Source organism: Coenobita brevimanus, chromosome 57 (assembly GCF_032717465.1).
Source record: "Coenobita brevimanus isolate Jiangsu-jjx chromosome 57, ASM3271746v2, whole genome shotgun sequence".
Taxonomy (NCBI): domain Eukaryota; kingdom Metazoa; phylum Arthropoda; class Malacostraca; order Decapoda; family Coenobitidae; genus Coenobita; species Coenobita brevimanus.
In genome coordinates, this window is record NC_137010.1 from 17037749 (window position 1) to 17050467 (window position 12719).

The window sequence follows — 12719 nt, forward strand, 5'->3', positions numbered from 1 at the left end:
TATTTTATATTATCTGTAATTTGCACAAGTGCGCAATCTAATATTTAGCTTGCGTAATGTCGCTAAGCGCTGGCGCAAACCATCTGCATATATTTGTGGGAAGTACTGTAAAATATTGAGATATCTAAACAAATTAGCATACTTACTTTTATTTATTATTATTCTATCTATCTATCTATTGCTAGACGCCTAAATCATGTTAAGGGGTGGCCACTGGCTACAAACAAGCAACAAATCGCCTCCACGTCGTCCTGTCCCCTGCCATTTCACTGCCCTGCTCCCAGCTCACACCCCCCTCTCTCATATACTTCACTCCATCCCTCCATCTCATCTTTGGCCTCCCCCTCCCTTCACCTTACTCACATACACTCTCCTTGTTAGCCTCTCACTCTCCATCCTCTCCATATGACCAAACCACCTCAATGTGTTTCTCCTAACGCTTCCTATCACATCCACATCCACACCACAATGCTCCTTCACTTTCTCATTTGTCAGTCTCTCTCTCCATGTAACTCCACATGCTCCTCTCAAATAGCTCATTTATTTCCACTGCTCTCACTCTTGACTTGTCCCTCCAACAAGGTCAAAGCTTCACTTCCATACATTAGAGCTGGAATCACAATACTGTCCTGTAGTAACTTTTTCACTCATGGAAGTTCAAACAGAGGAGTGAGAGGGCTGCGAAGCGGAGGGACAGGGGAAACAAAGGCTGTGATGTTGCCAGTTTTACTTTTATCTGCATTTTCACAGGACGTTTTATTTCATAATTCAATATAGATATACAATAGGATGTGTAATTCCTTACAAAAATCATTAAAACATATTATTTAAATCAAATTCCCATGGCCTAATAAATTATTAGGCTGTGGATATTTGATTTAAAATAATTTGTTTTAATGATTTTTGCTACTCTTAATAAATAATGTATTTTATTATTATTTACTACTAATAATAATTAAAAAAATATTAAAATATATCATCTCTGTTGCAACATTTTAAGAAATGCTACTACCCTCTGTCCCTCCTGCCTCCCCCCAGCAGAACCCTCGCAACCCACCAGAGCCTCCCCCATCCCTTGTCCAGACATACAGGAAGCTCCCAAGACCACATATCCCTTGGACAGGGCATGTGCGAAAGGCAGGTGTGCAAGAGCAATATTGCGCATGGTCTCATGTGGTGCGCAATGCGCAAACGATATTCACCAGAGCGCAACGGTGCGCAATTGCGCTTTGCGCAAGTGTTTGCGCACCTGCCCAGCACTGCATTTTGTGCATGAAAATCTACTGAAACACCAGTGCTAATGCCAATTAACTGTGCAAAAGCATAAAAAATAGTGCAGTGTGCAATTTTAAGAGATAACTTTCTTTCCGTGAAATACTCAACTTTGTGACTTATCAAGATTTGAACCTAGATCCATTAAGACTGTAGGCCACCTCTCTACCGATTCAAGAACCACCTCCCCCAGTTGCTACTGAGGGGCACTGAGAGAAAGCCTAAAAGTTTTTTTTTTTCTTTTCTTTAATTGGTTATGTGCTCATAGGCCCCCTCCCTATCCACAGTGTACTTATGTCTTATCAACCTCATTATGTGATAAATCATTATGCAATGGATTTTCACTTCATGTAACCCAGTCGCGTAGCAAAGTCATGACTGTGCACAGCTCCTCCTCTTGATGGCTATGCCTCCTCCATTTTCCCAGCACCTGGCCATGTGGAAGGACCTGTTCTGACCCTGAAGAGGTGCTGCCTGCCAAAGGAAGGTGGCTGCTTGCTTGTGGTTGATGGGTCCATTCAGTCAGATTGGGGTACAGCAACAACAACCAATCATAATTATTGGGAGGAAATAAAGGTTATGATGATGACAGTGAAGAATAACATGCCATGAATGGAAAAATGGGTGTGAGATAAAGTGCATATGATGACAGTAGGGAAACTCACTGTTATCGTGTGTTGTGTGAACACCCATGGCACACAGTTTAATCAGGTTGCGGTTGGAGGGTGCACTTGCTGTTACATGCGGAGGATCCACCAGTCCTGTTGATATAGTGGCTTACATTAACCACCTCAGCACCACAGCTCTCCTCTAGCCTCATTTAGTCCTATATGTTTTGGTTGTAGGGAAAAAAAAAAAAAAAGGTTAAGGAGTTAACTCTTTTAGCACAAAGATATCTTTTTTATATGATGGTATTTTTTCTAATAAGAGATCATCTTATTCAGACTGGAGTAATATATCCTCAGGCTGAGAAAGTTAATGGATATCACTTCTAATCTTTTACAATAAAAGGTTTCCCCAAAGCTTCAGAAAATCATCTGAGAGAAGCGAGAACAAATAAAATACAGAATGCCATTGAACAGTGGCAATTAAACAACTGAAATTACATGAAGGTGGTTGTAGATGAAATTCATTAGTATCTACAGCAACTGTCTCATGCAGATTTTTAATCACTTCAGACATCTGATAATGCAACGAAGATTTACCACAATATTCTGTATTTTCATTTTTTATTCACTTCTTTATTGCTACTGACCAAGAAATTCCCCTACTCAGTTGTTCACTTTTTATTCACTAATTTTCACTCTAGACCAATAAATTCTCCTCTCTAAACTGAAAACACTCATTTGCTATTAGCCAGAAGTGTGGAAAAAAAAAAAAAAAGTCAATTCTGCAGTGCTTTCTAAAACTGAATAATATAATCTGATAGTATCAAGAAGAAAGTGGAAAAAAAGAATTAAGAAAATAGCATATCACAGTGGTTGTTTCTAATCCCCTCAGTCTTAGGTTATCTTTCTATGCTGAATACTAGACAACTGTTAAGAATTGGGAACAAAAATGTCCACGCAAAAAGGGTTAAAGAAGGGAAACCAAAAACTTTATCCCACCCTGCAAAATAATATTCATTATCTACTAGGTATACCTAATTACAGTAGCTACAGACAGTCTTCATTTAGTCACTGAAAACTGAACCAGATAATGAACTTAATGGATAGAATCCTGGAAGGTACGATTATGGAAAGAGTGAATACTCAAGCAATGCAGTTAGGTTTATGCCAAGCAAAGGGACTACTGATGAAAAATTTATTGTCTGACAGCTTCTGGAAAAATATACTGAGAGAAAGAGAGAGTTGTACAGTAATCCCTTGGTTATTGAAGTTCTCGTCATCACTGCTAGATGAAAACCTGCATACCTGCACAGCTTTAATATGATTATTATTTTCTGTGTGATGTGGGGGAGGGGGGGACTTTGTTATTGCACACCTGAGCTAATTTCTGTTCACAATGATGGTGCAAACCTGTGGTTTCTGATGGGTTTGAGGGATTCAAAGATGAGGCCCTTCACAAGGAGTTACTGTAATCCCAGGAAGTGAAGACCACTAACTCGCCACTCCCTACCTCAAGCCTATCTCAGGTCCATATCTGGGTATGTGTTTCTTCTATACTGTGCCTTTTTCATGATTTCCTATTAACCTACCCATGCCTATGTACGTTTCTGATATATGTAATAATAGTACGGTATGTATATGCATTAAGTGGGTATAAATTGTTGTAAAAGGGAAAATGCAAGTCTATAAATGGGATGTCCAGAAGGGTACCAATTAGGATAAACCCCATACGTTCTGTGCTTTCATTATCCAATTTTGTTATCATGAACTAAGCGCAGTAACAATTATGCACGACAACCAAGGGATCACTGTACTTTGTTGCTGTTGCTCTGAAGACAGCTTTTGAAAGTGCTTAGGGAGGTAGTGAAGTGGGTAATGGGCCAGCTTTGGACCACATAGCTCTGCAGGGAAATGTGAGATCCTTAGAGAGACCATTACATCACTTACCACAAATACAGTATGCTAGTGGTAGGTGGGGGCACTCACCATCCACTCACTTGATGTACTGTAGTGCTGCTCTCAGGGGACTGCCCTTTTCTCTCTTCCTTCCTTCTTTCTTTCCTTTTCCTTTTGTCTATGGGTGACTCTACACTAAGTGACAAGCCAAATGGTTTCCTGTACACCAGGAACCAAACTATGGCGCCTGATGGTTTAGCGGGTAATGAAGCTGCTCCAACCAGATTGCACCCGTGTAGGTTTATATCCAAGGGATGGTTGGGGTTTATTGCTCACGTAATGCCATTCAGCAATGTGTGAGGCTGGTCACTCTCATCTTAAATCTCAGGACCAACTTGCCTAGCCCTGAGCTCCTACACTCCTCATGGGGCAACACAGGAATAGATGATGTATGTATGTATGTGCTCTGGTACAGGTTTGAACTGCCAACACCGCGGTCATTAAACATGAACTCTGCCACTGAACAATTCTGGTCGCACTTGAATTGAAAAGTGTCTGGTAAGAGAGCGCTCAACCCAGGAGAGAGTGAATGGAGATCTGATTGGTGAGTTTTCTGTGTATGTTGGTATGAATCAAGGGTCAGTTTTATGACCCTTACTGTTAATCATAGTGCATGAACCTCTCTCGCATGACTTTATAACTAGATTAGGTCTTGTATGCTGATGACTTGGTGATGACCATAAAGAAGGTGAGGATGGTGGAATAAAGATTATAAAAATGGAAAGATGGAATGGGGCACCATGGTCTAAGGGTAAGTCCAAATAAAACAAAAGTGATATGTAGGGCAAGTGGCAGGTCCGTCAATGCACAAGGAGTGTGGTCATGAGCAGTATGCCACAAGGGTATGAGAAATATACTGTATATGGGTGGCTCTTAATTTTCAACTTGAAAAATGAAACATTTCATTTAGATGTCAAACAATACTATTAATTACACAAAAATATTGAAAAACAACTCTGTGTTGCAGAACTAGAGCCATGAGATGCAAATACACTTTTCTTGAAAAAGCAAACAAAGAGTAAATTTACTAATGATAAATATTTGTGATTTTTTACTGGAAGAAAAAATGGAGTAACCACTCTTGTTTCTAACAGTTCTACATTTACTTTGTTAGGAAGCAACAAAAAAAGATAAGTGCTGGATGTTTCTGGTTATTAAACTTTTTTTAATAATTATAAATGATTAATTATAACCAATACTTGTAATTATCCCTGGCTGGATACTGATGATTACTATTACAGCATTCAATGTACCCAGCTATCATTATGCTTGGTTGCAAGAAACATTGTCTTCAGTGATGCAACAAAAAAAAAAAAAAAAAAAAAAAAAAAAAAAAAATTAGAAGGCTGGTGAAGAGATTAGGAGGAGGAAAAATGAACAAGAAACAAGATAATAATAAAAAAGGTAGTGTTGAACCTTCGCTTGGACTTCCTTCAATTACCTAAATAGCTAAGTGCCACCTGGAACTTCATGACAAAAAATGAGGTGGTAACAAACCAAAGAAAACAGAAGTGCCAGGTAAGGGTGAGCAGAGACTGCGCTACCAGTACCTGGGCCAAATTAGTACACTACCTCAGTGATCCACTGGTGGTGCATCATGCAACATGAGAAGAAAATGTCCGGATACCATGTGTTGGGCCACCAGTGACACACTACTTTTATGAAGGCATATCCCTCATTGGCACTCAGTAAAGCGACATAAATCCTTTCGCTGTGATAGCTCCTTGCAGACTGGTGGGAGAGAGTTCTGAAGTGAAACGCGGCCTGGGAGAGAACTCATATTGCCGAAACGTGGGTAACGCGTTAAATAGGTGCTATGCATGTGTGTGTGTGCAGCACAGAGCATAGAGATGCAGAGAAGCACGAGAGGATTAAACTAGCTGAACAGTCTCTTGAGTGTGTGGAGTTTTGTTATTTGGGGGGCATACAGTACGTGCTGAAGCTAGCTCGGTAGCAAGGGTAAAGAATACTTGAAAGAAGTTCAGTGAGTTTTGCTCCTGATACTGACAGAGCTCTTCTGCTGTGCTATGGTGTCCTTATATGTAGCATGTGTTAACCCCTTAACCACTTTGCCACGAACTTATCTTCCTACTAGTACCACATCCAAGTAGTAGGAGGAGCCAGGAAGCTTTAGACCGCCCTCTGCTATCCCCATAGTAAAACACTGGCTTCTGACATCCTGGGTATATCCTCATGGCATAGAGGTTGAGTACAATGCTGCATAGTAATGAGACTTAGGAAGTGAAGGAGGAGGATATTCATATGCTCAAATGTTGTGATATAAATGATTAGATGGATGTGTACTGCAATGGATGTGAATGGCAATCCTCGAGGAGGGGGGGTTAGGACTGAATGAAGAGTTGAAAGGAAAGATGGGACTTGAAAATATTAGTGCTGTGATGAGAAAGGGTAGATTGACTTTTGAGCATGTGGAGAAGATGGAGGATGGCAACTGGGTGCAGAGGATGAAAGATATGAATGTTGATGGTAAAGCTGCAAGAGGAAGACCAAAATTGATTTGGGATGAGGTTATTGTGTGATCTAAGGGATAAGGGACTGAACAAAGGGGCTGCTAGAGATTGAGCATCAGGGGGAGCCACCATTAAATGATCAGGGCCAACACATGCAAACATGTTGGAGAGTTTATAAATAAACAAACTCGTATCAGCTTTCATGAAAGAGCTGAGAGCAAAAAAGTACCAACCATGCAACAACTAAACAAATCAAAATAAATTGTGATGTGAGACGGTGTGCTTACCTCGCTTGATGAATGCCCCCAGCAGCGCCTGAGCCATGTTGCCACAGCCGATGAATCCCAGGCTGGCTGGATTTACCACCTCCTTCGCCCCGACACTGTCTACATCCGCACCACTCTCCTCATTCACTACCACTACCAGCAAAACACAATGGTGGTAGTTTGGTAAGTGTACTTGGTATATAATGGATATTATGGTATCGTAGTTAATCCTAGTTTGACTCACTAACTGACTGATTAAAACTATTAATCTTTGCTATGTAATATCAAAGGCCACAGTCACTGACAAACAATGATACCAGTGTCATGGATGTTCACTGAATAAGACATGTTATGACAGAGGAGGTAGTCTGTAAACTGTATAGTTGATTTGTGTGTGTGTGTGTGTTTACCTAGTTGTGATATACGGGAAATGAGCTACGCTCGTGGGGTCCCATCTCTTTTTCTCGATAAGTCAAATTTTGCTTTGAACTTATTTAAATTTTTAAACTAGACAATCTCTTTGTCCAGGCTATTCCACAGGTGTATGCATCTATATGAGAAGCTGTATTTCTTGATATCCTTCAGGCAACTTTGCTTTTTCAGTTTCATTCCGTGTCCTCTTGTTACCCTCCCACTTTATACAAGCAGATCTTCTCTGTCAACTTTATGTATTCCCATCATGGCCCTGAACACCGCACTCATGTCACCCCTCTCTCTCTCTCCTTTCTTCTAGGGAAGGCAGATCCAGCTTTTCCAGTCTCTCTTCAAATGACAGATCTGCAAGGCTGGGGACCATCTTGGTTGCTGTTCTCTGTATTCTCTCGATCTTGTTTATATCTCTCTTTTTGTGTGGGGACCACACTACTGCTGCATATTCCAACTTGGGGAAGATCATAGCCACTATCAATTTTTTCATCATCTCCTCATCCATGTAATGGAATGCCACTCTTAGGTTAGTCAAGAGATTGTACGTGTCTCTAACAATCTTGTTAATGTGTTTTTCCAGTGACAAACTATCCTGGACCAGCACTCCCAAATCTTTCTCTTCTCTCACTTTTGTGATTGGTTCATTACCCATCACATAATTCAGTGATGGCTTCTTGGAACTTTTACCCATTTCAAATATTTTACATTTTTTTTTTTTCATTAAATTTCATTTCCCACATCCAGCTCCAATCATGAATCCTATCTAGGTCTTCCTATAGCATTTTACAATCTTCCTTGACTTCCATTCTCCTCAAGATCTTTGCATCATCAGCAAACAGACTTGCATAACTGTTCATTCCATCTGCCATATCGTTTATGTAAAGCAGGGACATTACTGGCGCTAACACCAAGCCCTGTGGGACTCCACTTGTTACTTCCCTCCCTCCAGACATCTTGTCCTTTACTGTATTACTGTCCTCATTTATCTGTTTCTCAAAAAGTCTCTCATCCACTCCAGGAGGTTCCTTTCAGTCCTCCTATGTGCTTCAATTTCCACATTAATTGCTTGTGGGGTACCTTGTAAAAGGCTTTTTCCAAATCTAAATACACACAATCCACCCAGCTGTCTCTCTCCTGTAGCACGTCAATTGCTCTTGAGTAAAAGTTCAACAAGTTGGAAACACATGACCTTCCACTTCTGAATCCAAACTGACTTTCAGCCAAAATGTTCATCTCCTCCTGATAATTTATCCATCTGTCTTTCAGAATTCTTTCACACCACTTTGCGACTACATTGGTCAGGGACACTGGTCTATTATTCAGGGGTTCTTCCTTGTTTCCTCCCTTATAACTTGGTACCACACTTCCCCTCTTCCATTCCCAGGGCACTTTCCCTTTTTCCAATGAACACACAATTAAACCATGAATCTTATCTGACAGTTGTTCTCTACATTCTTTCAGTACCCAAGTGGAGATTCCATCTGGTCCTGGGGCTTTCCTTACATCTTGAGTTTCCAGCAATTTATGCACTTCCTGCACTTCCACTTTTATATCTTTTATCACTATATTTCCAGTCACTCCCTCCCCCTCCACAATAACACTTTCTTTAGTGAAAACCAATTGGAAACATTTGGTCATTATTTCGGCTTGCACTGCTGCATCTTTACAGACCTCTCCTTCTACTTTCAGTCTGGCGATTCCTTCCTTTTGTTTCAATCTGCCAATAACAAATCTACAAAACACTTTTGGGTTCTTCCTTACATTTGTCAATTATACTTTTTTCAAAGTTCCTTTCTTTCTCTCTACTTATTCTTGTATATTAATTTCTAGTTCTTAGATAGTCCTCCTTTGTTCTATTATTACCTCTCTTTCTCCAGTTGTTCCATGCAATGTCCCTCTCTTTTTTTTTTTTGCTATCATACATCTTCGGTTAAACCAATCCTTCTTCCTGATTTCTTTCCTACTTACTCTCGAAACATGTTTTTCCACTCCCAAATTACAGATGTCTAGAAAGATATCCCACTTCCTCTGTATCTCTCTAGTATCTCTGAATTTTCTCCATTCCGCATTTTCAAAAAATTTCCTCAATCCTGTAAAGTTAGTTTGATCTCCCAAAGTTGTATCTTTCCTGCCTATAGAACTCATCTCTTGGCACCACATTCCCTTTCACTCAATGACCACATGATCACTTTTTCCTACAGATGTCAAAGATTCAATTACGTCAGGTTCTTGGCTTAGCAGATCACTTTTTCCTACAGGACACAGAAAGACTGACGAAGAGAGTGTATATGAGTGAGGTGGAGGGGGGAAGAGGGAGGGGGAGGCCGAGGATGAGATGGAGGGATGGGGTGGAGAGGTATATGAGAGAGGGGGGTGTGAGTTGGGAGCAGGGCAGTGAAATGGCGGGGGACAGGGCGACTTGGAGGCGATTTGTTTGTGGCCACCCCAAACGGGATTGAGGCGTCTGGCAATAGATAGATAGATAGATAGACACAGATATGTCAAATATTCAATTACGTCAGGTTTTTTGCTTAGCAGTAAATCTAGTCTTGCTGGAATGTCATCGCCTATGAACCTTGTATCTTCTTTGACCCATTGAGTCATTACATTATTCATTACTATATTTAACAATATAGTGCCCTACAAATCTTCACTGCCTCCTGAGTCCCATTCCTCCAAGTTCACCTCTTTACAATTAAAATCCCCCATCAGAATTGTGTTGTTACTTTCCTCAATCACGTTCTGTAAATAACTAACCATGTCTGACAACATCTCCTGGTATTCATCGTCATTCCATGCACTTGTCTTAGGGGGGACATATACCACTGCAATGTCTCTCTTGCCATTCTCTCCAGTTTCTAGTTTCATATTTATCACTTCAGCCTTACCCTCTCCCAGTTCATTTTCCACACTGATGTTGTTCTTCACTGCTATCATCACTCCTCCATCAGTTTTTTCTTTTCTATCTCTTCTCCACAGTTTGTATTTACCATCTCCCATATGGATATCAATAGCCTCTCTTAACTTGGCCTCTACAAAGCACATAAAATCTGGTTCATGTACCCTCAAGTAATTGTTGATTTCTAACCTTGCTGATATTAAACCATCAACATTAGTACAGTATATGCCACTTTCCAACTTTTTTTTTTGTCCTTTATTCCCTCTTCTCTCGCTCTCTCTGTCGGTACCACTTCCTTATTTTCTGATCCATGGCTCTCCAACAAAATACTGACTTCTCTTCTTCCATTCTCTGTTAATTTTTTGCCTTTGCTTCCTTTACTAGCTCCTTTATCTTAGATTTTCCTTCATTTGCATCTCTCCTTATCCAAACATTCTTGAAATCCTTCTTTTCTGATAATTTCCATATTCTGTAGATGATTTCATTTACCATTATCTGAGACTTAAACTTTACTTTAAGTGGCCTCGACCCTCCTTCCTCGTACTATCCTAGCCTAAACACTTCTTCAACCTCTTCTTGAGCTTTGCTGTTACCCTCCATAACTACTGATACTATCCCTTTAGCCTAACTCTGTTCTTCTCTTTCCCTTTCTGTTCTTACTGTCATATGTTTTTATTTTATTCCTGAAATTATCATGCATTTTTTCTTGTCTGCTACATCCCTGACTACCTACTTTTTAGTACCCTAACCACTTCCTTTTCCACCTTTTCTTTGCTTTGTTGTTCTATAATCTCTTTCAAATTTATATTTCCTTCCTCCTGAATTTTCTTCCACCCCTTGTGTTGCTCCGTGATTTCCATAATATGTTCATCATGCATCCATGATTTTGATTCATGCTCATCTAGCTAACCTTTCATCCTGGTCCTTTCTTCTTCCAACCTCTTATTTTCTGACTTAAGCAGTTTTATTTCATTTAAGGCAGATTCATTACTCAATTTCAATTCTGTAACATGCCTTTCTTGTTCAGCACTGCATGTACAGACATTATCCAACTTGGTCTCCAGTATCTTAATTTCTTTCTCCGGTTCTAAGGTCCATTCCTGCAACTCTCTAATTATTGTGTGTGTGTGTGTGTTATAGTACAGCTGGTTATTGTTATGTTAGTTACTGGTGATCCAGTTCACTTACACAACGGGGACAATAGGGTTGGTGTTATGATAATGCTAGCGGTGGTATGTTGAGTGTCATGGTAAAGTTAGAGATAACTTGGCATCAGCCTCATGATGTTTGGCAACAGTAAGTCTGGTGTATAGTACAGTAGATGTTACAGTACAAATCACTAAGGACCTTGCCCACTCTGAGGCGTAGTGTACAAATCATTAAGGACTCTGCCCACTCTGGTCAAGGATAGAGAGAGAGAGAGAGAGAGAGAGAGAGATTTTGCCTACAGTACAGTAGCTGTTACAGGGATGTAATGAAATACTGAACTGGCACTTTTTTGGAAAATATTTTAATCTCTATCACCATATAGGATCATACACACATAATCATCTGTAATCCAGTCAAAAATATGTTTAATTTAACCATTAATAAAAAATGAGGATTAAGAGCGAAAACTTGCTAAAGTTGGCAGAAGGGTTTCACCTCTAGCTCGACAACTTGCCCTGACAGACTTCTACAGTAGATGCTCAATTTAACTAACTAATTAAGCCAACTTCAATTCCGTTTTTGCGAATTTTCCGCAGTTGAATTCTGTCACCAAGGTTCAACATAAAGGAAATTTTTCCGGTATTTTGAGGAACTTTCCGCTCAATCCTTGAAGCCAACGGTCAGGCTGGGTTCCTGACTGTGCACCTGAACCTTGCAAACTATGCTAACTCTCAATGCTACATACAGCAGTCTGAACCCATAATTAACACTACAGCTTGGCATTGCAAATGAAATTTCACTTCCACAAACACAAATCTGCAAACTCAAACCATTATCATCCTCAACCGCAAATCCACAAACTACTGTACTTCAAATCTGAGGTTGCGCAAACGCAAACCATTTGCGTCCCTTTCAGTACCAAGGCATCAGTTTCAATTTATTCTGGATACCATTAGAGGATCTGATTTTCAGGATGATATTTTTCGTAACCAAGGGGTTAAAAATCATCCTTAGTTACTCATACACTACAATTATTTCTTTATTTACCCTACCCCTGGGGGTAGGGTTTTTTTTCAAGAATACTCCCCCAGTATCCCTGCTCGTCGTAAAAGGCGACTAAAAGGGTTGGCGGAGGGTTAGTGCCCCTCCCCGGAAAACAACTAACTAAAAAAACGAACAATAAGCCTCGGACAAGGACTGACCAAACGATGACGACCAAGGACCGGACAAAGGACATGGTAATTGGAACTTGGAATGTAAGGGGAGCGAATGATGAGGTGAAAGAGAGAGAGATTGTCCAGGTGCTTGAGGGTGCGAAAGTGGATGTACGTGGAATAACTGAAACAAAATGGAGAGGAGAAAGTGTGAGAGAATGGGAGTATGGATGGGGTATATGTGCAGGAGTAGGTGAGAATGAGAGGGCAAAGGAAGGAGTATGTATAGTTGTGAGTAAAAGATGGAAGAGGAGCATAAGACAGTATGGATCAGTTGGGTCAAGGATTGTGTGGGTAAAGTTGAAAGTTGGAATACAAATGTGGGTGATTGTGTGTGTGTATGCACCAACGCAAGATCGTGCTAGAAGAGTGAGAAGAGTTCTGGACAAATGTAGAAGTGTGCATGGAAAAGTTTGGAAGGAATGAGAGAGTGTTTTTGATTGGTGATATGAATGGTA

At 40.3% G+C, this 12719-nt stretch overlaps 1 protein-coding gene across 2 annotated transcripts in view; it reads right to left on the reverse strand.

Annotated features, from left to right (window-relative positions):
* The window catches only part of LOC145402104 (pyrroline-5-carboxylate reductase 3-like), a 100293-nt gene that overhangs the window by 66353 nt on the left and 21221 nt on the right, over positions 1-12719 (reverse strand). For both annotated transcript variants that reach the window (XR_013897707.1, XM_080274222.1), the window contains exons 2-3: positions 6595-6726; positions 1938-2033 (exon numbers count right to left, since the gene is read on the reverse strand). Coding sequence is in view for 1 of the 2 variants with exons in the window: in XM_080274222.1 (XP_080130348.1) it covers positions 1938-2033; positions 6595-6726 (228 nt within the window). In the remaining variant the exon portion in view is untranslated. The remainder of the gene's footprint in view (positions 1-1937; positions 2034-6594; positions 6727-12719) is intronic.